This window comes from Strix uralensis, chromosome 2, assembly GCF_047716275.1.
Source record: "Strix uralensis isolate ZFMK-TIS-50842 chromosome 2, bStrUra1, whole genome shotgun sequence".
Classification (NCBI taxonomy): Eukaryota; Metazoa; Chordata; class Aves; order Strigiformes; family Strigidae; genus Strix; species Strix uralensis.
Genome location: NC_133973.1, coordinates 113,534,483 through 113,561,534, shown reverse-complemented (window position 1 = coordinate 113,561,534; position 27,052 = coordinate 113,534,483). Strand labels below are relative to the sequence as shown.

The following is a 27,052-nucleotide window of genomic DNA, read 5'->3' as shown; positions in this document are numbered from 1 at the left end:
CATAAAATGAGAAAGAAAAAGCAACAGAGATGCTCCTGTATTTTTGGAAGAGGCTATTTTGCCTGTACAGTGTTTTTTAAGCATGTTCTGTATTAAATCAGAATTGATGCATTGTTAGAGATGAGTGGAAGGAAAGGTATATGCAGGACATGTATTTCCATGTTTTAGAGGAAGTTGGGTGGAGAAAGAGAGCAGGCTTATGAGAATGTCAGGAAGGAAAGATACCTTGCGAAAGTATCTGATTAGCTCAGGAAGGAGTGCTTTTTCTTTAGCATCACTCCTTTAATCAGCACAAAGGAAAGAATTGGGATTTTTTTGTTGAAGAGGAGATACCTGAATATATGGTACAGCTACTTAGATCATGTAATTTACATCATACCCATTTGCATGGGCAAATGTTGTTTGTGTCTAAAATGAATGCAACTTCAGGCTGTAGTGTGATATAGACACTGAGTATATTATTATTAACTATTTTTATTTCTGTCTAGTTCCTATTGTACACAAAATATGTGATCACATAAAAATACTAGTGTAACTGCAGGGTTTGTATGCCTGTAAAAACAAATGTTCTTGTAAAGAGAGAGGTTTGCCCTTTTATCTTCCTGTCTGCAATCCCATAAGCAAACATATTTTTATGGTTTTACCATGAAGTGGTTACATTTTAGTGAAATACCAGGTGTTGAGCGTACTGTTACTAAGATTTGCCACTTCTACTAAAAACCTCTGGGCTACTTCGGTTTTGCAATAAATTGAAACTAACCAGAAACATATTTGGTAGATTGGCTTGAATTAGAACCGTAAATCAGAACTCCTGATAATTTAGATGCAGGTGAATATCCTGTTCCAAATTAGAGTTTTGGCATTGTTTCTTTTCAATTTGGGTCATTCATAATAGCATAAATATTTTTAAAAGCAGTAGATCATTATTTTTTTATAGGGTTAGTGCACTCCAGAAAGACACAGTTGTTATTTAGAGTGGTAGAGATGTTTCCTTTAGTGTATGAAGTTTAGAGGTTTTACATATTTCTACGTGCTATGCTTAACTGTCCTTCAAAAGGATTTAAAGTAAACTTGACAGAGTCAGCAAGCAGTGTGAACTTTATAGCTTTTCTTAGTGAATAAATTATTTTTGTGTTTAAATGTGAATTTTATGTTAATGGCATTGGCTTATATTCATAAGAAGCATTCATCAGACAAAAATGCTTGGCATATGCATGGTGTAAGTGGAAAGGAATTAGGACCTTGAAAGATCAAAGTGGTTTGTCTTAGGAGCTGCTGAATCTGCTAGCCTGACAGAGGCAAGGCTGCTGCAGCTCCATGCCCCCAGGTCTAGCCAGTAGCGAGGCTGAGCACGTGTTCCCCATAGTCACATGTGAACGCATACACACACTACGTGCACATACATACGTGGTCATCCACACAGATCAATGCAGAAACCACAGCACTCTCACAAACACAACTGCACCTATGGCCTGACCTTGTTTCACCTTTCTGGCTGGTTAGGATGAAAGCCTGTTAGTGGAATATATATATATACATAAATATACATATCTACAGTATGGATGCCTCCAGTAGCTGGTCTTTGACACTCAGTCTATGCAGTTGCTGGTCTCTCATCCCCAGTCTCTGCAGTTGCCAGCACGTGGGCATGTGAGGCTTGCTGTGTGGCTCGCAGCTCCGTTCCAGTTGCTGGTGCTCAGCCCTGCTCCTGCACACCCACACGCACCCGTGCACACACTGTGAGTCCTCCCAGGAGCTTCAGACAACTCAGTGTATCCAGTAGTTGACCCCTGGCCTCTCTACTTCCTCATGCACAGACACACACATGCAAAGGGTCTTTTTGGTACCTGGTGCAGACTTACAACCCTACCAGTAGCCAACCCTTGCATCCCAGAGGCCCTCCTGTAGCTGGGATCTTCTGGTTCCTCCAGTAACCAGCTGTCAGGCCCCTCGGTCTCCCCAGTGTCTGCCTCAGACTTGTGGCTGCTCTGATACCTGGCTCCCAAGCCTCTTCTACTCCAGCTTGATGCTCGTGAGCAATTGCACACACTGAAACACGCTCCCACGCAACATGCATGCACCCCACTCTCCCAAGTTCCTGACAGCACAGTCATGTGCACCCCTATGACTCATGGTCCTCTCTCCAGTTGCAAGCACTGAAACTTCCAAATACACAGACACCAAGAGCCTCCTGCCCAGGAGTTAGAAATGGAATTTAAGAAGACAGGACAGACTGCAGTGGTCAGTGCAGGGCATGGTCAGACAAGCATCCTGACCAGCGATCTGTTTCAAGTGACCAACCCCTTTTTTCCCTGTGTTTACCACCCTGATCCCTCTTTTTCTGGCTTTCGTCTTCCCTAAGCATCTCATAATAAGTTTTGTACCATCCCATAGTGCTCTTCCCCTGAATCCTATAACAACTCCCATACCCCTGTAGGCAGTAACCCCCTGTCAGACTGTAAGGTGAGTGGGGAGCCTCTTCCTTCTCTCAGCTGGTGAGCATCACACCTGGACAGGCTGATGGCTCTCCTGGGACAGCCCTGGGGGGAGCTGGGTCAGGGTGCTCCATTTTCTCCAATTACATTATTGGGGTTTCTACCCTGTTACTGTTCCTCAGTGCTTCTTTGTGTTTATGGTGATGAGCCTTTAATCACATAATTTAACAGGCTGTGTAATGGAAAGGTGGGATCATTTATGTGCTCCTGTTAGGTAATTTGTGTTAAAGTGCATTGACACCACCAGTGCTTCTTAGGTTAATTGTTGTAATGGGATGTACTTAGATGGTGAGGAAATCTCCTGACAGGAAGATTTTTGCTTCCATACTAGTACAATTACCTAACCCAAAGGATTTAGACATTTGTGAGGTGGTTAAGACCCTAATGACGCTGCAGTAGAGGATTGTACTCGTAAATGTAGTAAATCAATGGAGTAAGATACTCTCCCTATATTATGGGAGATACATCTCCCACTTTTAACCTGTATGAACTAGTGAATTAATTATGCAGTTTGGTTTATCACTGGGCCGTGTTTAAAGGGTGTTTTCTTGGGAACTATCCCAAAATGATAGCTTGTTTGCTAGAAGTCAGGATCTGCCACACCAAAGAGATTTCAAGTAACAAAAGAGCAAAGAAATTTATGACAAGATTTTCCTTTTTAGGAAGCTTCTTTGATTTTCCTGTAAGAAGAAATGCTAACTCCTCATTTTGATTTTTGCATAAACCCATGGGGTTTTGTCATGATGTTAGTGTGACAGGTCAAAGCTGACCTTGGCAAAGTAAAGTGTGTTAAAACTCTCACATAAGCTCTGTGTAACGTGATTGTCCAAAGGAAGCCTTTGTAGAATACCCTACATATTTATGTTTTTTCTTTACAATATGGGATTTCATGATATGGTAAAGAAATGAGTATGATATATTGCTTAATTGATTACATGAGACCTATACAAAACATTTCACTTGAATTGTATTAGCTTTATATCTAATAGAGAATTAAGAAATCATGAGTTGGAATAAGCACTTTCCCTAAATGGCATGTCACCTTGTTTCGTATCATCCGAAGTCATCTATTCTTTGGGCCCACTTGCTGGTAAAAAACAGTGAAGAACTAAGTAGTCATTCCAGAAATTTTTTTTTTAAGATTATCTGGTGTTTAGGAAAAAAAAGTGCATATAATTCAAGTTTAATGGGAGTATTTTTATTTTTCTTAAAGGAATTGCCTACGGTTCTGCTTATTCATCAGATGGATGGGCATGAAGGTGCATGGACAATATTACCATTAATGAGAGAGTAAGTGTAATGAATGCCAGTTATTTTCAGAATTTTTGGTAATCAAGAATATAAAGAGACCTCTTTTTTCAGAAGTAAAGTTTTTGAATGAGAGTTGCAACCTTATCTTTTCACTTTCTTACTCTACTTTTTTTTGGCTTTTCAAAGCAATTTTCTGTTAAACTTCATTAAATCAGAGAAAGCTATTTTAAATAAAAGAACAACAATAATATAATGTAACTGAACAACTACCTTCTTCAAATCATTGTGGGCTTTAAAATTATTAGGGAAGTAAACTAGTGAAAAGAAATACCACTTAAAAATGTGTTTTTTCCTATTTGGTCCCCACTTCTCACAGTGTAAGGTGTGAGGTATTTCAGAATTTTGACCTTTCAGATTACTTGGCTGAATGAAGTGGATAAATAATTGTTAAAAAAATAGATAATAATACCTGTTTGGGGTTTCTGTCTTTTTTTGCTTACAGCGTTTCTAAGAGGTGGTATGCCTTTAGAGTGAAAAGGTGTAGGTTTCAACATCTTTTTAGAAGCTTATATAGCCAGTTTTCTTAGTATGGTCAGAGAAGACAGATAGTCTCAAATATCTTTTCTTCTTAGTTTATGCAGATGGCTCCAAGGAAGACGTGCTGTATTTACATGGTAGTATGTTGCAAACCATCACAAAGCAATGATTCTTGTTTTAGAAAGTCCTAAAGCTCCATGGTGCTGAAGGCTATCCTTTGCCTAAAACTTGCATTTGAAATTGATGCCAGAGGCACTGAAGCCTCTTGAGATTTAATTTAGTTAATATAATTTATTAGAGTTACTCAGAAGAATGTTTCTGTTTTGGTTTGAGGTTTTTGCATGAGAGTGATTGCAGGATAGGATGCTCCTGCTTTCCATTGTTTTCTGTATGTGTAGAAACATGAAAATAGTGTTTGTTATAATAGCTCTATTTGAAATACATGTAAACTCTGAAAAGACGCAAAAGGAGAATTAAATTGAAAGACTGGAAGATGATGTTTCAACTATCAGTCATCATTGTTATTCCTTCTTAGCTCCTGTTTCAATGACCTAGTGGTTCATCTTCTGAATTATTTATGTCTTGGTGACAGGGTTTACAGATACAGCTCTTACAAGATAGTGAAACTTGAAACCAGAAATACAAATGTTCATTTGTGTGATAAAGCAGAAGAAAATTCATCAGAAATCAGAAGAGGATCTTAAGTAGAGGATTTCCATCTTGAGAATTCTGGAATATGAATTTCTTTGTGTCTACTGTTTCGCTTACCGCTTTTGGCAGAATAAAGACATGGAGTAGTTTAGAAGTGTATCGATGTTGTGAGGCTTATACTGTTCAGTTTTCTCAATGGACAGAGGAGGAGGAAGGGAGATCAGCCCATTCTGCAGCAGCTGATCATGCTTGGAATTGTGATATAAGGTGCATTCTTAACTGAAAACTGGTTTCAGAAGAATGGCTTACCTCAGTTCTGTAGTTGTCAGTTTTAAGGAGGCCTCTAAACAGTTATGACAATTCTAAATTTTTAGTTCTTGGGCACAGGTTAACTTGCACAAAAGACTTCATTTCAGAAGATGTAATAATAAGACAACAATGGATGTCTATGACTGTCTCCAGAAGGCCCACTACATTTCTTCTTAGTAACCATGTTCACTAAGCAGACGAGGAGTCCTTTTTAAATTATTACTCTGAAATGGGATCTTACCTGAGTATCTCCAATGGCCCCTTGCAATCTGAACTCCAAATTTGTGTGCTGTGAGGTCTTCGTAAGACTCTGCAGGCCTTAAATACTTAGCCTTGAAAATCATCCTGTTTGTCCGTCAATAGCTAGATGAGCACATTATTTGTTTTGTGAACTTTTATGTGCTGTATTCACAAGACGGAGTAATCTTTTTGTGGGGAGCATTCTAGTGTTTTCTCCTTGCCCTTAACGCAGCTGCTTTCATGTAAATCCAGTTATTTCTCTCCTAAAGTTCTAGATGAACACAAAAGTGTGAGAGAAAAGCCTTCAGTCTTCACAGGGCATTGAATACTGTACGTATTTACAAACGTGAAAGTATCTGATACCCTTTTTGTACTTGTTTGGCAAGTTTGGAAGGAACAGCTAGGAGGTGTCTTTCCTGGCTGATTGTATCTTGTTTGCTTGCCTGAGCAAAGAGTTGCCTAGATTTCAGTGTTGAGTAGGCAACAAAAAATGCTTTTATGTACTAAAAGGATGAATGGATCGTGAGTTCTTCTGGCTATTACAGTTTAGCAGATTAAGTATCATAATCAGAAAGCAGTGAATCATCAAATTCCATTGCAAGACACAGAGGAAAGGTAGCTTCATAAGGAGATGACTGTCATGGTTTAACCCCAGCCAGCAACTCAGCCCCACACAGCCACTTGCTCGCTCCCCCCTGGTGGGATGGAGGAGAGAATTGGAAAAGTAAAAGTGAAAAAACTCATGGGTTGAGATAAAGACAGTTTAATAGGTAGAGCGAAAGCTGTGCACACAAGGAAAGCAAAACAAGAAATTCATTCACCACTTCCCATAGGCGTGGTGTTCACCCATCCTCAGGAAAGCAGGGCTCCGTCACACATAATGGTTACTTGGGAAGACAAACACCATCACTCCGAATATCCACCCCTTCCTTTTTCTTCCCCCATCTTTTATTGCTGAGCACGATGTCATATGGTCTGGAATATCCCTTTAGTCAGTTGGGGTCAGCTGTCCTGGCTGTGTCCCCTCCCAACTTCCCGTGCATCCCCAGCCCGCTCACTGGTGGGGTGATGTAAGAAGCAGAAGAGGCCTTGATTCTGTGTAAGCACTGCTCAGCAATAACTAAAACATCCCTGTGTTATCAACACTGTTTCCAGCACAATCCAGAACATAGCCCCATACAAGCTCCTGTGAAGAGAATTATCCTAGCCAAAACCAGCACAATGACTTGTCCCAGATGGAAAAAGACTGAACTAGTTTAGCACCTGGCAACTCTCTGGTGCTTCTAGCATGTAATTATAAGAGCTGCAGAGGCAGGTATCACATGTTCTAGCATAAGTATTTCTCAGATAGTGGGTTTGTTTTTTGGGGGATTGGGGTTTTTTTTAGGCAAATACTGTTCCCTAAAACATAAATGATCCTATCACCCTTTTTTATTTATTTTTGCTGACTTACATATCTACTGTTTAATTTCAGTGCTGATTTTATCAGTAGACAATGCTGTAGCAGAAGAAATCTGAATTTTATAGGTGCTAATTTTCTTATCCCTCTTTTCAGATGATGTGTTTAATTAAATCAACATAAAAGCTATGCAAAGGAAACTGGACAAGTAAAAATTGTGGGTTTTTTTTCCATTAGGATGTCATGATTTAATAAGGCTTTGTTTTGTTAAGTTGTGGAAGAATTAGGCTGGGAGGAGTAGAGAAAGAAGGAATGAGAATTTTCTGAAGGAGTCAGGAATCCTGCATTGAGATTAGTGTTAGCTTTGAGGAAGCTAGGGGAGTCCCTTTAATCTGTGTAGTTTCACTGTACTGAAAAAGCTAACAAAGGTTTTAGGTTGGGGATTATCAGTTGTAAGAAAAACTGTCATTAGGCATTTTCATGATTGTTGCAATGGTGTTAGATGCCCAACAGTGGGGCTGCTTAGAAGAAAGTTAAGATACAGAGGGGAAGGTAACTTAAACTGCTATCTACAAACTTCTGAATTCACAGATGGCTATTAGACCTGTACTACCTATACATTTCTGAGTGGACATTCTTTATGTGTTTCTGTTCCCTTCTTTCTGGAATAACTGGTGTTATATCAATAGATAGCAGCAGAGGCAATATCTTTATCCATTCACTGTAGTCCTTTGATATGTAATTCTAAGTAGTAAAAGTTTCTGTTTCTGTGTAAATGAATAATTGATTGCAAATTGATTATATTTGGGCAATGTGGGTTGAATCAATCATTCTGTTCATAAGCCAGTTTATTAGTTAAATATTAATTTCTTTTGTTAGCTTCTCTGTTACCTATGGTAGGAACTCCTCATGGATTTTCTTCTGTGAAGAAGATACGAGAATACAAGTTGTAAAGCTGCTAGAAACACTTGGAAGATTTGACGGGTCTAAGGTGAAATAAAAATTTAGATATTTAACTTTCTTTTGAATGTGCTTTCAGATGAAATGTGAAATCATTTTAAGTAAGTACAAAATGATAAATACAGAATTTTAGAATTCCTAGTTATGGAACGGTATCTGTGACCCATAATTTAATTTTATATCACTGCCTGGATGGCTCAGAGCTCCAGTCATTGGAAAAGATGTATCCAAACAGCTTAAAATAAGGGGATAGATTTCTGTTGCTGAGGCTGAGAGTGAGCAAGGTATTTAATATGAAGCAGTATGAGCACCTGTCTAGCTGTTAAAGAACTGTTAAAATTCAGCAGAGAAAAGATTCCTTCTGTGGATAGCCTGAAAATGATGTAGCATCAGTAAAAAGATGAGTATAGTCTGCTGTGTGATCCCTTTTTCCCATTTTCTTGTCTGTCGTCAGTTCTGATTATCATCAGGCAGAATGACAGATGTTAGTTTGACTAACTGTCTCAGATCTAATATAGTAAGGTATTTTATTTTCATTCTGTTTCTGAACTGTCATGGTGATGAGACAGTTTTCTTTACCTGCTGGAAAAGGAACAACACCAAAACACTTGCAGAACAAAAGAAAAATGCAGTCACCAAGGAACAAAGGAAGTTTGGCCATACAACTAACGTGAAAGCTGTTAATGTTTAGAATTCTCAGGGTTCAGAAAAAAATTCAGCTTGATGTCCATCCTCTGCCTGGAATAGAAGCCACCAAAATCTCCTGTGTGAAATATGTTTTGCCTGTTTATTGATACCTTGACTGAGTATTGAACTCTACTTTGGGTCTCACTTTAGCATATTTACTTCTTTTGCAGGCACATGGCCTTGTCGTGCTTTCTCACAATTGTTTTCTAAAATGGTAATAATAATAATAATTCAGAGATCTTACATTTTTAAACACTGTGTCTTCACAATAGTTGACTGAATATATTTAGGCCTTTGCAATACCCATTTATTTCTGTTTCAGAACACTACTCCTACTTGATGTTCTCAAAATAGAAACAACAATTTTTGTTCTAGTTGCTGCCCTTGTGCCAGTTTTAATCTCTTCTTTGCATTACATGTAAATTCCATTACAGTAATAAATTATGTTCCAACCTGCATTAAAAGGAAAATAAACTGTTTTGCTTTTGTACATGGCGTAACAGTCCATAACTGATTCCTTATATATAGTAGTAATCCATCAGTCACAAAATTTAAGGTGAGTTAGACTGGAATGAGCTCATTCATTATTCATTTTAAAATGTCAGCAGTCTGCATAATAAAAAGCTGATATACATTAATCACAATAAAAGGTCTACAAGGGGCATGTGGATAGTTGATGAATCTGCAGCTTTTCAATGTGGATATGTAGAGATTAGTAGCAGAACTACCGAGACTGATGTGAATGTAATATTGAGTGAAAACAGATGTGTGAAAGCATTGTAAGAGACTGTGGAGGAATGTTAAGAGAATGACCTGCATTGTTAATCAAGGACATTATTGACTGCAGTAAAACTAAAAAAGAGTGAGGAATATCTGATTTACATACAGACCTCAAGGCAAGTACTCAGACGGTGAATTATATCAATATCAGGAAACACTTTTTACTGTGAGGATGACTGAGCATTGGCACAGGTTGTCCAAAGAGGTTGTGGAGTCTCTGTCCTTGGAGATATCTCACAAACTGTCTGGACATGGTCCTGAGCAAACTGCTGTATCGGTGGCCCTGCTTGAGCAGGGGAATTTAGACCTGATGATCCCAAGAGGTCCCTTCCAACCCCAACCCCGCTGTGATTCTGTGTTTCAATGGCAGATTGATTCAACCTGTGCTTTCATAATGAAGGATGGCAGCAAGGTTAAAGCAAATTGTATGTGCCACTCCTCTTCCTGTTATCCTAACAAGATGATAGACTACAGCCCCAAAGAAATGGATATACTTTGAATGAGTAAACCAAGCTGACTTAGTAGCTGTTGATACCTAAAGGCTATAAAAGATCTGTCTAAAGAACAGTTTGTCTTTGAGATCGTAAGAACTCTTTTAAGATGATGTAGTAAGATACAGTGAGGATGTGACAGCTGAAATCTCCTGTCCTGTGTGTCAGACACAAATCTTGAACAGATTAATTTGGCACACTTGTCTTGGTATTTGTGAATAAGAGGATACGACAGTGAGTGGGTAGAATCAACTTGATTAGTAAGTTAGGTAAAGTCACCTCTGCCCTCTCTGAGGTCTGGTATTGAATTTTGTGGCATCACATTCCTTCAGCTACTAGTTTAAAGTGTTCTAAAGAATTTTGAGTGCTCTTAGTAAAGTTAGCTGATTTTTTGCCATTTTTGAAGCACAGTATGTGTCTGATCCAAGTGGATGGTAGTTATCTATAATGCAATGAATCACATTCCTTTTTTAATCCACACATTTTCCTATATGCAATTTGATTACCATCATTCCTTAAGTTCCTTCTCATATAACTAATTTAATCTTGTAAAGCCAGCCTGCACAAAATGTTATGACCAAATAAGCTTGGAGAGTATTGACTGTAACCTGGAATGCCATCACTGTGATTTGTGGCTTAATATTGCCAGAAATAATATTATGTGAAAGCCTGAGGAGGGTATATGTATGGGTTTAATTTTCTATGCTTTATAGAGAAAGGAAAGTAAGGTTGGTTTTTTAAATCCATAGCTTGTTTTGGTGTAAAAATTAACATGCAAAATTAGAGTAAGTAAAGATTTTTTTTTTTCACTCTGTAGCATAACAAAGTGGAAGTCCAGGAAAAAATTGTCTGCAGATGGTATTATCATATTAAAATGTTACTATTTATTAACTATTTCTGAAACAGAGTAGTGTGCTTGTGTTATGAATGTTTTGAAGCCTTAAAAGAGTTAAAAAATGGTGTGCACAAATGCTTCTAAAGAATTATTTTGATTCTTTCAAGGCAGTCATCTTTGTGCATAAAAATGAGTATGTTTACCCATTTTATTTTACCTCCCAATATTTTGTTTATTTTTCAATCCATCCAGTGAACACTATTGAATCCTTCCAATAAAGGAGGGAGGGAGAAAGCAGGGTCTGTTGTGATTGAAGGTATGAATCTGAGTAGGTACCAGGTAGCAACTCCTATGAAGGTGGTTAAAAAAACGGTGGGGAAAAAATCTCCATCCTTGCCTTCTCCATATATTGAGTAGTGTCAGTTTAACTGGCTCTTTCCTCGACAGATTGCTGAACATCTACCTCAGCCTCAGGAGGCACATTGGGATTATGGGAGCAAACAAGTTTTCAGCATTTGTGTTACCTTAAGAAGTCACTAGTCAAGTACAAGATATATTCAATTTAGTTTTGTTGAGAGTAGCTGATCAAAGTAGAGGGGAGAAATGTGAAGAATTCATGGGAAATGCACTTAGCACCTCACACACGTACACATGCATGTGCATACCACGTTAAACTTAGACCAGTCCCTCAGAGAATCAGTGTTCCTGGCATGGGTGGCATCCCATATCTTTGACTCATGGTTGTTTATGTGGGTCCTGGCCATCCTTGCAGAGGTGGGGTTCTTGAAGAAGACAGCAGCCCATAGCTTTGACTCAGTGTGTGTGGCAAGACACACATCCCTGGTAGCTCCTGAGGGCTGCCCTTTTACTGCCTTTTGGGGAGCCAGGTTGAGTTCTGGCTGGAAGCCAGGGGGGTTGCCAGGCTGAGTGTCCTCTAGGGCAGCCCCACTTGCATGCTCCTGCCGGGCTCAGCCAGTTGGTTTTGGCTGGAGGTGTCTCCTGTTGCATGAAGACCTCTCTTCTGCTGTTTGCTGATTCTGCTGCACGCTGGCCAAATGTCACTCATCGCTCCTCATTGACTCTGGGGAGCTATAAAATTTAGCTCAGTCTGTATAGCCACATCTGCTTGGAGTTAGGAGGATGGCTACTGAGATGCAAGATCCTCTTGGAGTTAGACCGTTTTTTTTCCCTGGATGTTTCTACAGTATTTTTTCTTGAATATTTTCCCTTTTGTCCTGAATTTTGTGTAAATTTATTTCTCTCATGTGAAGTATGTGAACTGTGCTAATGCCTTGAAGGAATTTTTCATTGTTGCTAATATCTGCCTCTTTAAAAAAAAAATAAATATGGCAGGGAGGCTGGAGAAATAGAATCTTTTGTGAAAAACAGTTGCCCTAACTATGAATCTATGTATCTATGTTAGTGATGAATTGTCAGGAATTGATAAATTTTCATGAAAAAGGAAAACCTGAGTTACTGTCATAATGCAAAGAACTTCACACTTTAAAGATCTAATGTAACCATTAAGGTGATTTGGAATTCTGATTCATCATTTGTACTTGTGGGCCTGAAAAGCAGTTTATATATATATTTTTTTTTTTTTAAAATTACATATACACACATATATTCTTTTTTCCCTTCATCACAGTCCTTATTCTGAAAAAAATTGAGGGTATACTTGTTTTATATCCATTCTAAACAGAAAGATTAAGATAACTGACAGTAATGTTAAAAAAGTAAGTCGTTAATTATTTTCAGATACAGCAGAGTCAGTAGTAAATTCTTAAACACTGTTATTTAAAACTAATAATAATACTTAATCTTTTAATTTACAAATGCATACTTGGGACCTTCTTCATTTAACTCTTTTGAAGATCAAGGTATTTAAAATGTATTTGCTTTTTAAGTTCCCTAGTGTAGAAGAGGCTAGATGATGGAAATTCAAAATGGAAATGTATATAAAGTTCCTAAATGCAGTGCTTTTGAGTGTCTTGTCTCATCAGTAGTCAGCTTGGGTGGTCAAACACTGAAACAGGTTGCCCAGAGAGGTTGTGGGATGTATTCAAAACATGACTGAACAGAATCCTGGACAACCTGATCTGGCCGACCCTGCTTGAGCAGGGGGATTGGACTAGACAATCTCAAGACGCCCCTTTCAACCTCATTCCTTCTATGATTCTGAGGTTCAGTGCACTTTGAACAGGTGGAATCCAGGGATTATGCTGGAGTTTGAAAATACAGTGTGTATTTGAATTACTTGTCTTTAGTTTCATTTCTTACCAAGTACACTTTTTGTCTGGATTATTGTGAATAATACGCTTCCCTTGTTTTTGTTTTCAGGTTTGCTTTATTCAGCATGAATGCAGTCGTCATCTTCACTAAAAGGATACTGTAGATGAACAAAATTGTTTCCTATATTCCTTTACAGGAGTGGTTTTTAGGTAAAGCATTATATGATGAAGAATCTACAATAATTCACCATTATGCCTTTGCCGAAAATCCTACAGTCTTTAAATTTCCAGATTTTGCTGCTGGTTGGGCACTTAGCATTCCACTTGTTAACAAGTAAGAATTGAATTTTTAATCACTCCTTGTTTATTGTTAGAATTAAAAATGTTTAATTTATACTTTTTTTCTAGATGTAAATCAATATTATTTTAATGAGTTATGATTTAATATGAATTAATATTTTTTATAAAAGATGGAGGTGTTCCTGCAGTTGAAGGTCATATTGCAGATCATGTAGATACGCAAATTCCAATTTTAATTTTGAGCTGTCTTTGAATTGAAACTGCTGGTTGCAGCTTAGCTATGGCAGACAGCTTGGGATGTACTCAACCAATGCAGGCTGGCCTCTCATAGATTTGACTTCAGAGCCTTTGCTGAGCTTTTGCTGCTGCTACCTGTATTATCAGCATTCATGTTGATACATGTAAGTCTGCTTTAGTCTGAGTATCTAAGGTGCGTAGCAAGACATTCAACCAGGCACAATAATGTACAGGTAGCTCTGGGTATGCCTACGTAGACTTGTGCTTCCTCTATAAACTTACCCAGAAAATACTGCTTTGATAAATTTCCATTTCTTCCTTATTCTACACATTCCAAGCATAATTATTATAATTAAACACTTAAGAATTCATTAGTAGACAAGGGTACAGAAACAGATTTCTGTATCATTGCTGTGCATGTGATTTATTTTGCTTCACTCTGCCTATCTGAAAGTTAACATCATGTCAGCTAGTTAATAGCTGTCCAGTAGTTCAATTAGTTCAATACCATCACTTGTCATTTTAAAAATGTGTTCTCCACCAGACAGAAGTTTTATTCCTGGATCTTAGAGTGACTGCATTGCCCTCTAGCAATGCTCCTCATGGTACAGAGACAACCTAGATACTTATTAAAGATTAGATGCTTAGTTTTTAAATGAGATATGAAAAGTTCATAGATTTCAGAAGTTGAATACATCTTGCTGTAGCAAGGATTGATGTTTTCATAAATCAAAAGTGCCTAGATACTGTGCTTTGGAATACATAAAAAGATAATATTGTCTGAAATTTTTGATCAATATTGAGTTTCAAATGCATTGAAATTCAAATCTATTGAAAATGTTATGCCACACTTCCCATCTACTCCAGATGACATCTTTCTTCTTGGGCAGGAAGAATGTATCAAAATGTGTGTCCTGAAATATAAATTAAACATCATCATACTGTGCTCAGAATAAAAAAAAATGTACATGAAAAAGAAATGTAAGTTGCTTCTTGGGGCAATAAATACAGAAGTGTGATTTTTTTTTTTTTTTTTTTTTTTTTCTCCTTATAAGATGGTCAATAATACCAGCACACTTTGCTGCATACACTAGTGATTGTTTATTTTTTAATATTTTTTTTGAGTGAATTTCTTCATCTTTAATTGTATAGGCTTGCAAAGAAGTTGAAAAGTGAACCACTCAAGTCAGACTTTACAATAGATTTAAAGCATGAGGTAAGCAGTGATGTGGTGAAAAAAAATTGTCTCAAATCTATATATTTGAAAATGGAAATAACAGGTTTTTCTTAGACATGGTTAAAAAGTTTGACTGCAATGGCAGGCATGTTTAATTTCTTTCCCTTCTTTTAGAATATTGTGATACTTTAAAAATATATTTCAAGCATAGAGGAATTCAATAAAATTGCATTCACACATGAATGCATATATGGTTGTATACAGTAAGGTATCTTCTAAGGCTTGCTCTATAGAGAAGGAGAGAGACTTTCAATTCATTAAGCATAAGCTGACATGAATAGTATCTCACATACTAGTCAGCCTCACTCACTTTCTAAATCAGACTCTAAGAGCTAAACGTGATGGAGTTTGTATTAAACAGTCTGAGGAACCTAACTGTTGTATGAACAATCAACTCTGCAACCTGCAGCATGGAAGTCTGGATTTTTTTTTTTTTTTTTGGCCTCAGTTTTGCAGAAGTTTTAAAAGGTAGCCACTAGGTTTTTCAGAGAATGAGTTGACTGAAAGGAACATGAGACAAAAGGACTGGGGGGATCTGAAAGAATGTTAGTGCTACTTTTTCTGAAGCTTTTTTATTTTTTCTGCCCTTAGAATGTTTGTACTGTCACCAAAGTGAACTGCTGAACCAGGGTGGAAGGGGAGGATGAATCTGGAATAAGCTTGCTGATTTTGGACCAAAATTATGAGTGATGTTGAACTCATTTTAATTTTTTAAAACTCCCAAAAGTCAGCTATAAATTGTGGTTCCGGCCCGGAAAAAAACCAAAATCTTAAATCTACTGCTGCTGTTCCAGATCTTTATTCTGTAATGGTTATAAACCTCTTCAGTTCCAACATCAATCAACAGTGTATTTATAGAGTATAAATTGGTAGCATATTTAAATGACTTTGGTTTTGTGCCCACATTATTATTTCACATAGTTTCCCTCTTTGACTGATGTATTTCTCAAAAGCAACTGGACCCCTCTCAGCTTTCATTTTGCTATGTGAAACAAGCCAACAAGCTGTTTCCTTCCTCTTGTTAATTTTTCTAAATGCAAGGCCTTGGGCTTCACACTGTTAATCTTATTATAAGTTACCTCAAAGTCATTTGTATATTCCCAATATTCCAGTCTACCTCAGCACTGACAAAGCCTCTAAACTGAGTGTCATAAAAAAAAATAAATCCTTAGTAGACATTTCTTTTATGTGCCACAGATTGCTTAATGAAAAACAATTGATGAATCGACTGGCAAAATTACTTCCATTCACTTCTTGTTCTGTTAGCAGTTCCTTGCATATGTTTCATTTCAAATTTATTGCCACTGATAACCTACTTCCGCCCTGTAGTTATTCTTTCTGCACAGTCTTGTGTCTCCCTTGAGACAGTTCTATTCCCCCTCATTTATTTTATACATCACCATCTTCTCCTTCTTAAATCATTTTTATCTCTACATCCTCCTTGTGTGAATCAAGATTGACAACAAATCAAAGGATATAATCTGTGATCTTTAATGATTGTGTGTAATATTTAAATTTATAAAGAATGATAAATGTTTTAAGAAATGTTTTACTTTGACAGAGTCCTAATAACATGTGCCTCTAGTGTTTGGTATTTTATTGTGCTCTGTGTCAGGTTTTTTTCACCCTACTACTTTGCAAGTCCCTGTTTCTTATATTCGTAACATTTATATCGCTTTCCATCTGGAAGGCCTATCTTGCAAATATGGTGAAGGGTTTTTGTCATGCTGCTGCTCATTTGTAGGTTGTTTTTTAGACTTTTTGTAACTGCACAATATATAGCATATTCTCTGATGCTTATTCAAAACTGGAAGCAAATGATGGATTTTCTGTATATCTAGCATTAGATTTGAACTAGGACTAAGACTATTTTTTGTCTTTTTATTGTAAATCCATTTCTATTATTTTACGAACAGTCTGTCATACTGTTCCATAACCCAGAATGGCACTCTAACCTCACTTCTGAAATATGATAGCTTCACACCATTCCAAGGCTTTCTACTGAACATTTCATTATTTAGTGGGAAATCTTAGCACATTATGAACTTTCATAAATAATTCATGTTAGGTTACAATTGTTAAATATTCTTTGTGCTGCAGGAGCATTGCTTCTTTGTTGGTTCCTGTGATAGACATTAATTCTGAATAGCTGAATTCTGAACTAATACAATCTTAATATGTACTGGAAGCTCTTTAGAAATCCCATCCCTTGCTGTTTTGTAGTTTTCCAGCTACAAGGCAGAGTCAAGAACCACTTACATCCCATAATGAGAATGTGGTGACAAGGCAAAAAGATAACTTTGGAGATGTATGTGTGTTTATTGTCCGCTCCTTACCACGAGTGTGTATGTGTTACACATCACTTCCATACTCCTCCTGTACTCCAAGCACTATGAACAGTGTTTGTTCTGCCACTCAGGCTTAAGCATTTTCTTCCCTATAGAGTGGCCATTTCCTTTAGTACTTTGTTGAACTCATCTGTAATGCTAAGATCATCTGTGTTTTCAGAAGCATTGCTAAAACAACAGATAAACAGACCACTTAATAATGGCAAGACTAAGAGAAATCAGAACTTGCAACTACAAAACTCATTCTAATGAAAGAACCTGCAGCTGAGTTAGAGTGGTTTAGCAAGTCAGTGTCAGGTGAGCAGTAGTAGTGACCTTGTTTATACTCACAGCTCCCAGTTGTATGCTTTCACTCAATTACAAGGACAAATACAGTAATTTGAGCTCTTTTCAGTGCAATCAAATTAAATGTTTTTACTTTGCAGCTGAGGTGGTGTAAGAGTGCATGTGTAGTTATGACAGTCCAGTTACAAACAGTAACTTGCTAAAAAGCCATCAGGTAATTGTGTTCTGGTATGTCACTGTACCCTATTGAAAATCTTTCAAATCTGGAAGCTTAAGTTTCAAAAATCTGATTGTATACTCAAGCAAGAATGTTCTGTTTGTAGCAGGGCCTGTAACAAACTGGTGCTTCTATTTTATTCCCTTGAAGTTCCAGAAATGGCTGTGCGCAGATAGGTGAGATTTTCTGAGGATGTTGAAACCTAAATGTGATGGTGTTGTGGTTTAACCCCAGCCAGGGTTAAACCCCAGGTTAAACCCCAGCCTCATGCAGCCACTTGCTCACTCTCCTCCAGTGGGATGGAGGAGAGAATCAGAAGGGTAAAAGTGAGGAAACTCCTGGGCTGAGATGAAGGTAGTTTAATAAGTAAGGCAAAAGCTGTGCACACAAGGAAAGCAAAACAATGAATTCATTCACCACTTCCCATCAGCAGGCAGGTGTTCAGCCATTTCCAGGAAAGCAGGGCTCCATCATGTGTAACGGTTACTTGGGAAGACAAACACCATCACTCCAAATGTCCCCCGCTTCCTTCTTCTTCCCTCAGCTTTTACTGCTGAGCATGACCTCATATGGTCTGGGATATCCCTTTGGTCAGTTGGGGTCAGCTGTCCCAGCTGTGTCCCCTCCCAACTTCTTGTGCACCCCCAGCCCGCTCACTGGTGGGGTGGGGTGGGGTGAGAAGCAGAAGAGGCCTTGACTGTATAAGCACTGCTCAGCAGCAATGAAAACATCCCTGTGTTATCAACACTGTTTCCAGCACAAATCCAAAACATAGTCCGATACAAGCTCCTGTGAAGAAAATTAACTCTAGCCCAGCCAAAACCAGAACAGGTGAGCAGGAAAATTGTCATCTATAACTTTGAAATCTGTAACTGGTTTGGTGACTTGGGCTTGTCCAGACCATACTTAATGCACTTGGTTTGCACTGAGTTCTTCCTGAACGCTGGGGAGAGGAAATGTTGTGCCCTCTTAATACTAGCTTAATGATCACATTTGCTAAAAGAAGAGCTGAATTCTGGCCCTGGTAGCATTTAAAGCCAATGGTTCCTGAGTAAAACAGTGAAAAGGAGATTCGTTTTCAATGCCTTTGATGTGTGCTTGGTCTGGTGCCATATTCCAGTGAAGCACTTGTTTTCCATGCAGGAATCACTGGGAATATGTGTAAATAACATGGAAAACAGGAACTAGAACCAAAGACTGATTCTCTTCCCTTGGAGGAGTCTCCTTCCCCCTGTGCAGTAGAGTCAGGCTCCCCTTCCCTACACTATCTTGTTGGTTCCATGAATCTTACTTTTTGCACAGTGACGCAGTTTCATGAGGTAGCATGGAAAGTCTCTGTCCCAGAATATCTGTGGTTTGTGGGTGTAGGCACCCTTTTGAAAACTAGAAGCTGTAACTTCTGACTGCATTAGGCAGAAGCAAACCTAGAACCCAGATCTCCTACATCTTTAGTATATGCTTGAACAGCTCTTGTCCAAAGATACCTCCGTATGTTTGGCTTATCCTCAAGAGAGACATAACCATTCAGAATCTGGAGTGTATGACAGTGCAGCTGGGAACCTCTGAATCGACATACTTACTGAGATGTTATTTTCTGCCTTTCAGATTTTTAAGAATTTAATTTTGTTCTTACAAGTTTCTGAACACTTTTATAGGAAATTAAGTTAATCTTTTAACTGTTCTGAGGTAGGCACCCAGCATAGAACTTTCCTGCCTGAATACTTACTCTGGCAAAGTTATAAGCAGTGGAAAAATACTGCAATAGAAATGTTGGGCAGGTCTAAGTGTTCTTGATGTGTCATGAAGTACAGATTGAAATATTACTCTTTTTATTATGAATTGAATGTAAATACAAAGGGTTGGGGTTTTTTTAATCTTCAGAATCACTGGTTTGCTTCTTCCTTTTTCTCTAGATTTTGGCTGGCTTTTTTTTGTTGTTGCATTTAAAATGTACAAGAGTCTACTATAGGATAAGCATATCTATTACATTATCCTTCATTGTATTTTACAGCTTGTCACAGTTTCATTACTGATTTTGAGCACTTTAAATTGTCACCAGAGAATGGTTCTGTTTTGTAAAGCAGAAAATTGCCACATAGGGTGAAAAAGGCCTAGCTATTCCAAATTATCAAAATAATTTTAAAAGAGCAACACAATAAGGATTTTTCTTTACTTTACTTCACTCTTCTTATAGAAGTTGAGTTGTTCTGACATGCTTAAATATATGAAATTGTAATTCTATGAAACAAATTCTAAAACTTGTATGTCTATAGAATTTCCTTTATAGCAAAAAAATTACATGTTGGCTTTAGAAACATGAACAAGAAGTAAGGTATGCGGCTAGTTAATCAACAAGTCTTCTACAGTGTCTCCTATTTTTCAGTTTTCCTGTTAAGTTTGTCCTGTAATATGATTTCTTTGTATGCCCTGAGAATTTTTATCCAGTTTCATTACTGATATAAATGTTTGCTATTTTGGTAGATTGCCCTGTATATTTGGCAGAGAGGGGAAGGACCACATCTTACTCCAGTGCCTGAGTTCTGCACAGATGATGTGAACTCATATAAGGTTGAGCATTGTGCAACAACATTCAGTAATTTTCTGCCACTTTGTGTAAGTACCATATTTTTAATACCACTTGCTTAGTAAAGGTAAAACTCCTACTAAAATGCGTAATACTTGACTTTAAAAATCTCAAACTCTTAAGAAAATATTATTCAATAAGTTAAAAAAAAGAGTTTGTTCTGGCATTCATCTGTCTTTGGATATGCTTTCAGTCTTTGTGGCACAGAATATTTCCTGGCAAACAAATATTGCATATGCTTTAATGGGTCTTTCTACAACAATGTTTGATCAGCCCATGTTCTATAAAGTGTTTATCCTTACATTTCTGTGAGATACTGAAGTATAGATAATCTTTTTTTCACAGATGGAAATCTAAAACTTGAGGCTAAAGATAAAATGTAAGGTAGTATTTGGTGCGTTAAAGTACAACCCATCTATTCCACCTCTAGAGAATACATTTATGATATTATGGGTTAAGTGTTGCTAGAGGCCAAAAAGCGTTCAGTGCTTTCAGGAGAGCAAAATTGTAGGTGCCAAAAAGGAAAACAAATAAAAGTTGTTAAATGATTTTATTACAGTTGAGGAAATTCAGAGATTTCTAGTGTGTAACATTTAAGCTTCTTTTTCTAAGCATGATACAGTTCAACATGTTCACATAGTGATTCATTTCAAAGAAATTAAGAAAACATTCTTTTTCAGATGAATCATTCTTACTTCCTCAAGTTCTACTACTCATTCTCTTTTCCTAGTGATAGGTGTTTTAGTTCATGTTAGAATACTACACCGATGGAAAAAGTATTTCAATAATGTTATTTCAGGAATTTTAAACCACTAGTGACCTTTTTTCAAGAGATAGAAACGTACTTTCTAATGTATCAGTAGTACACTATTCTACCCAATATGCTATACAATGAAAAGGTATTTTCTGTTTTATTATATGTATGGGCACATATATCCTATGAAATGTAACAGGCAGAGCCTGCAGTTAAAAAAATAATTTTTGTTCTGTTGATATAGGGAGAGCCAGTGAAAAAGGAAGACATTTTTGTTGCTGTAAAAACATGTCGGAAATTTCATGGTGACAGAAGTAAGTTGTCGGTTGGTCAAGGTAGTAGTTCTGTGCAATATAGTTTATGAAATTTATATTTAAAAACCAAGCTGATATATGCTGTCTGTGTAGCTCTTGGGACTAAATGTTTGCAAAATCCACTGGAAAACATGAAAGCTTTAGAATTGTAAACAACTTGTTTTAAGTAGAATTTTTTTTTGCTATTCAGAGTTCTCCAGGAGTGCTGTGAACTGTTTAAAAGTTGTGGTCGTTTGATGTTTCATCACTAGTAACTGGTTGGCAAAAATCTTGAAATTGAATAACTAAATTAAAAATATGCTTTAAGTTAGCTTATATTGTTGTATGTTGGAGCTGTTGCAATATTAATTAACATAGCAGTTATTAATATCCTTCAGTGTGTTTCCCCCAGCTAACTGGTTCACTTCTATTCATTGTACTAACAGTGATAATTGTGCAGCTGTATGGTGGCTGATTGAGAAATTTGAACAAGCTGAAAGGTCTCTGCCCTCCTTCTTTTTGTCCTGTCCTTCCCTCCAGTGAAAGACTGAGCAGCTTATGCTGTCCTATTGCTTCTGTCCATTGCCACCCTATGTAATTGGATGTGCACATAATGTTTTGTAATGCTTGGAATGAGAAATTTTGTCTCTTGTAGAAATCTGGTCTTTGTCCAAACTATGCCCCAGATAAAGAGTCTCCCAAGTGTCCAACACTATAGCATATTTTATCTGGAAATTGTAGTGTTATACAAGCAATGATAGTCGCCATGGAAAAATGCCCATGATATCTGTGATAAAAACAAAATCTAGCACAGCCCAGCAAGATACATCCAGCGAGTATTAACCTCCTGCTCAGAGACATGGAAAATAAAGACACAGAGAGACACTCAGCTTCAGCTAGTACACAGTAAGGCTCAGCTAAATTGAGGTAGATCCAGTGTCTACAAAACTTGGAAGGAAAAATTCCAAATCCACTGATTTAACAGAAGACACTCTACCTACTTGGTAGGTACAGTGGTAGGAATGGACTACCACTCCATTCTATTTTACTTCTAGACATTTTGTTATTAAAGAAATTGAATGGATTTATTTCCAGGAATGTACTTGAATTTTGTATGCCCTTGAATACTCCAGGTACGTAATATTGTCGCCATTAGGCTCAATTGTTTATAAAAGTAATTTAAAGTGATTATTACTGGCAAAAATTGAGTAATGGCTAGTAGTTGTACCAAATTTTTTGGGCATTTTGCCACACCTATTGTCAGAGGACAGGATGAAGATAAAAGCTCTTTTCTTAACTAAGTCCCCCTTTGCTAATGCATCCAAAACTGTAGGTTCTGTCACTTCTAAATTTAGACTATTTGGCGATTGCTGTTTTTTTTCTTCAAAATAAGATTTATGGAATTTTTTTCTTAATGTTACTGCACTTGATGAAAGCACATTTCTCGTATTTTAATCACCTAATTATTAGGCTATCTTTAAAGTAGCTTTTGACAAAACAAAATTGACTGTCCTGTAATTGGAGTTCACTGAAGAGTTCTCCTTTCTGGATCCATGCTTATTTTCTTACATCAAAATTAAAACAAACAAAAAAAACCCTTACAAAGTCAGAAAAGAACATAAGGCTTCAAAAAGATACTGTAAACATCCTTCAAGAAACACCTGTTGAAGACTGAGGAAAATTCTTGAACTTTCCTCACAGCTTCCAGTGTTATGCAATAGAGGATAATCTTACTCAAGATTTTGAAAGATTAATGGATGCCAGCTTCAGAGAGCTCTTTTTACCTGGTAAGTCATTTTTTATTGTATGCCAAAAACTACATTAGTGCAACATTAAGGCTTGGAATTCAATGTGAAAAAGAAGCTAAATTTTACTTCAGAATTTACTTGATACAACTCTCCTTCTTGCACATACCATATAGTTATGTGAGAAAATTTCAAGACTGCAAACATGTGTTAAGGTTCTAGAAGTAGCACAAGTAAAATATAATTAAGAGCTTAGAGCTGACCTTCTATAAATATTTTTGTAGGTATTAAAACTTCCATGTGATCACAAGTATTAATACAATTTGATAAATATTTGCATCAATATCTAGTCCAAAATTTCATACAGTTGCTCTTTCTTTGGAACATACGAGCCGTTAGAAATTCTGAAGTATTGGATTCAGTTTACAATTTACGTTAGTCTGGATGGTGACACTTCAGTCAAAACAAGCAAGGAAATGAGAAAGACACTTCAGCTAGTAGCCTCCTTGTTAGACCATTTAACTGAGGTGAGACTCCAGTCCTTGCTTCAGTGGACATTTTTACTTTATACAAAGAAGGGGCACTCCACTGAAGAAACTGAGAGGCTCAGTCTGTAATAGCAGATAGTTGTTAAAGCACCCTACTGAGGTTGAGGTCCTTGGTTGGAGCAAGGTAAAACAGACTTTAGAGGTGCATCTCTTCTGCCAGGTGAAGGTTGGAAGCATTTTGTGTATCTGTGATGCTTCTGTACTGGGGCCTTGTTTTCTGAAAGCAATCTGGTTTTGTTCTTTTGAGAAACATTTTTTCAATAGAACATTTCCACAAAGTAAGAAAATAATTTCCTGCCTACTTGTTTTCTTACTCTAGTTGAAAAAAAAATAAATGTTTGTGTGGCTTTCTCTGCCAATTAATGCCTGATTATGCAATGTTATATGAGGTAATGTGACTTTTATTACATAAGAGGTAGAGTTAATGCATTGTGAAATTCCTGGCTTTGCATTTCAAAACTCCACTGTAATGTTGTATGAACAAATTCTTGTACGTAATTCCCTTTGGATTTTTTTTATGCAGAAATTGAGAGCAGTTTTACGTTTCTCTAAAAACCTTTAAAAGCAGTATTGGCAATTTCACAGTGCTACAGAAGTGAAGATATATTCTTTTTCCAAATATTAAAGCCTCTCCATTAGTGCATTGAGTTATTGTTACTCTGTCTTAACAGTTACCTTTCAATTCATTTTAGTGTTATCAAACTGACTGTTGGTCAAGTAAGCAAGTAGGTAGGCAGCAAACATCACTTTAGATGATGGATGATTCCAGCAAGGGGCTAAAATGAGTTATCCACAAATGTCAGAGTTATATAGCATCAAAGGGAAGTTATATAAATATTTCCTCCATTTAAAGAACTGGTGGGTTGATGCTGGCTGCATGCCAGGTGCCCCCCAAAGCCACTTTTATCACTCCCCCTCTTCAACTGGACAGAGGAGAGGAAATATAACAAAAGGTCAAGATGAGGGACAGGGAGAGATCGCTCAGCAATTCACCATCACAGGCAAAACAGACTCAACTTGGGGAAATTAATTTAATTTATTGCCAATCAAATCAGAGTAGGATAATAAAAAATAAAACCAAATCTTAAAACATCTTTCCCCCACCCCTCCCTTCTTCCCAGGCTTAACTTCTGAGTTCTCTACCTCCTCCCTGCAAGTGGCACAGGAGGACGGGGAATGGGGGTTACAGTCAGTTCATCACGTGTTGTCTCTGCTGCTCCTTCTTCCTCAGGGGGAGGACTCCTCACACTCTTCCCCTGCTCCAGCATAGGGTTCCTCCCACAGGAGACAGTCCTCCATGAACTTCTCCAACACAAGTCCTTCCCATGGGCTACAGTTCTTCACAAACTGCTCCAGCGTGGGTCCCTCCCACGGGGTACAGTCCTTCATGAACAGACTGCTCCAGCGTGGCTCCCCCACAGGGTCACAAGTTCTGCTTGCAAAGCTGATCCAGCATGGGTCCACGGGTCCTGCCAGGAGCCTGCTCCAGTGTGGGCTTCCCACAGAGTCACAGCCTCCTTCAGGCATCCAGCTGCTCCAGTGTGGGGTCCCCCACGGGCTGCAGGTGGAGATCTGCTCCCCTGTTAACCTCCGTGGGCTGCAGGGGCACAGCTGCCTCACCATGGGCTGCACCAGGGGCTGCAGGGGAATCTCTGCTCCGGCAGGTGCAGCACCTCCTCCCCCTCCTTCTTCACTGACCTTGGTGTCTGCAGAGTTGTTTTTCTCACTCCTCTCTCCAGCTGCAATTGCTGTTGCACAGGTCTCCCCCAACCCCTGTCTTAAATATGTTATCACAGAGGCGCTGTCACCGACGGGCTCAGCCTTGGCCAGCAGTGGGTCCGTCTTGTAGCCGGCTGGCACTGGCTCTATTGGACATGGGGGAAGCCTCTAGCAGCTTCTCACAGAAGCCACCCCTGTATCCCCCTGCTACCAAAACCTTTGCATGCAAACCCAGTACAGCAGGAAAAATCAAATTAGGTGATGGATGATTCCAGCAGGGGGCTAAAATCAGTTGTTCACAAGCATCAGTTACATAGCAGCAAAGGGAAGTTACATAAATATTTCTTCCATTTAAATAACTAGCTGCTACCATTGAGACCTACTGGATGGTGTCAGAGACCATAAAGCAGACAAACAATGGCAGCACAGTGTTTCAGAGTAGTTGCTCATATAAGTCCACTTAATTTTTTTAATGGAAAAAAGGTCATTATTTTAATCTGAATAGTTTTCTTCCAAATACCCTGCAGGCGTTCAGCTTCTTTTTGTGTTACTCGTAATTTATTTTCTTCTGGATATAGTTTAAACTTTCATAGCATTGTTATTAGAATTTTGTATGATCAATTTTAAATGTTTATGTGAAGTGGCAAACTAATAAGAGGAGGATTGCTTTTGTAGAGAAGCATTAAGCAGTCCTGCTTTGAATAAAATCTCCATGGGATCACAATTGGTTGTATGATATTTATAAATGTCTTTCTGTGAATGTGTCTCCAGACAGGTGCTTTTGAGCATTAATATGTGCTGTCAGATATGATGCGTGTAACACAAGTGTAGTATTTCAAAAGTATATTTGGTCTGTTTCTGATTCAGAATATTTTATATGCTGTACAGTTGGATGTGCTGTTTTAAAATGCTACATTTTCAATACTGGAAGAATGATTGATCTCTGATAGTGTTCATGCTGATGTGTGCTATAAATTCTAGCATAGCAAGTATAAAAGTAATGAATTCCATACTTTGGTTAGCATAAATGTAAACATCACAGTTTTCAATGTAATATGAATGAAACTATAGTCATATTTTAAAAGAAAATTTATTAGTCTATAAATAAAACTGCCATGATTAGCTTTCATAAAAATGTAAAATTGTTTGTCTCTAAATATTGTAGGAAAGAAAAAAGAATGAACATTTAGAACCATGATGCTGTATTTGAAACAGCTTTTTCATTACCATGCGAAGGAGTATGTCAGTTAACAAGGTGCATGCATGTTTTGATCAAGTACTTATTTTAATCAAGTTACTTGTGTTTCAATGTCAATGATTGTTTTGCAGTACCAGTTGTAAAGCAGACTTGGGAAAGAGAAGCTGCCCTTATTGAATACTACAGTGATTATGCAGACATCTCCATTCCTACTATAGATTTAGGCATACCTAATACTGACAGAGGTGAGCTATTGACTGTTGTCAGTTTTGCACAAATAACTGTCTAAGGATGGAAAATTTTACGGATGATATGTATATTTCATGTATAATATTTTAGCTGGAAGTAGCTTCAAATATAGTATCCTATCCTTATTTTTTAATTATTTTAATGATTGTGTAGTAATTATAATATTGTGTAATATTGATAGCGATAATTGCTTTAGACAGTCAACTGTAATCTAGATGAATAAAGACTGTTTGCAGTTAGATTTTTCTGAGATCTAAAGAAGATTCAGTCAAAATCTGAAACTTGTCTCTTGTTCTGCTCATTGGGAACAAGGTTGTTTAACTTCTCAACTCCTAGTAAAGGGTGTTTTACCTCTCAATTTCATTACAGTCTTGTGATAAATGTTAAGACCTTTCCCTGTAGGAAGTTATCAGGACCTGAGTTGCCAGTGATGAGTACAGTAGATTAATGTAGACTGAAATATTTATGTAAA

General features: G+C 37.6%; 1 protein-coding gene across 1 annotated transcript in view; it reads left to right on the top strand.

Annotated features, from left to right (window-relative positions):
• Positions 1–27,052, top strand: part of B3GLCT (beta 3-glucosyltransferase) — a 68,584-nt gene that overhangs the window by 32,611 nt on the left and 8,921 nt on the right. Inside the window, exons 5-11 of the mRNA XM_074859871.1 lie at positions 3,709–3,785; positions 7,762–7,873; positions 13,064–13,200; positions 14,556–14,619; positions 19,972–20,103; positions 21,073–21,142; positions 26,463–26,576. Of these exons, the coding sequence (XP_074715972.1) occupies positions 3,709–3,785; positions 7,762–7,873; positions 13,064–13,200; positions 14,556–14,619; positions 19,972–20,103; positions 21,073–21,142; positions 26,463–26,576 (706 nt within the window). The remainder of the gene's footprint in view (positions 1–3,708; positions 3,786–7,761; positions 7,874–13,063; positions 13,201–14,555; positions 14,620–19,971; positions 20,104–21,072; positions 21,143–26,462; positions 26,577–27,052) is intronic.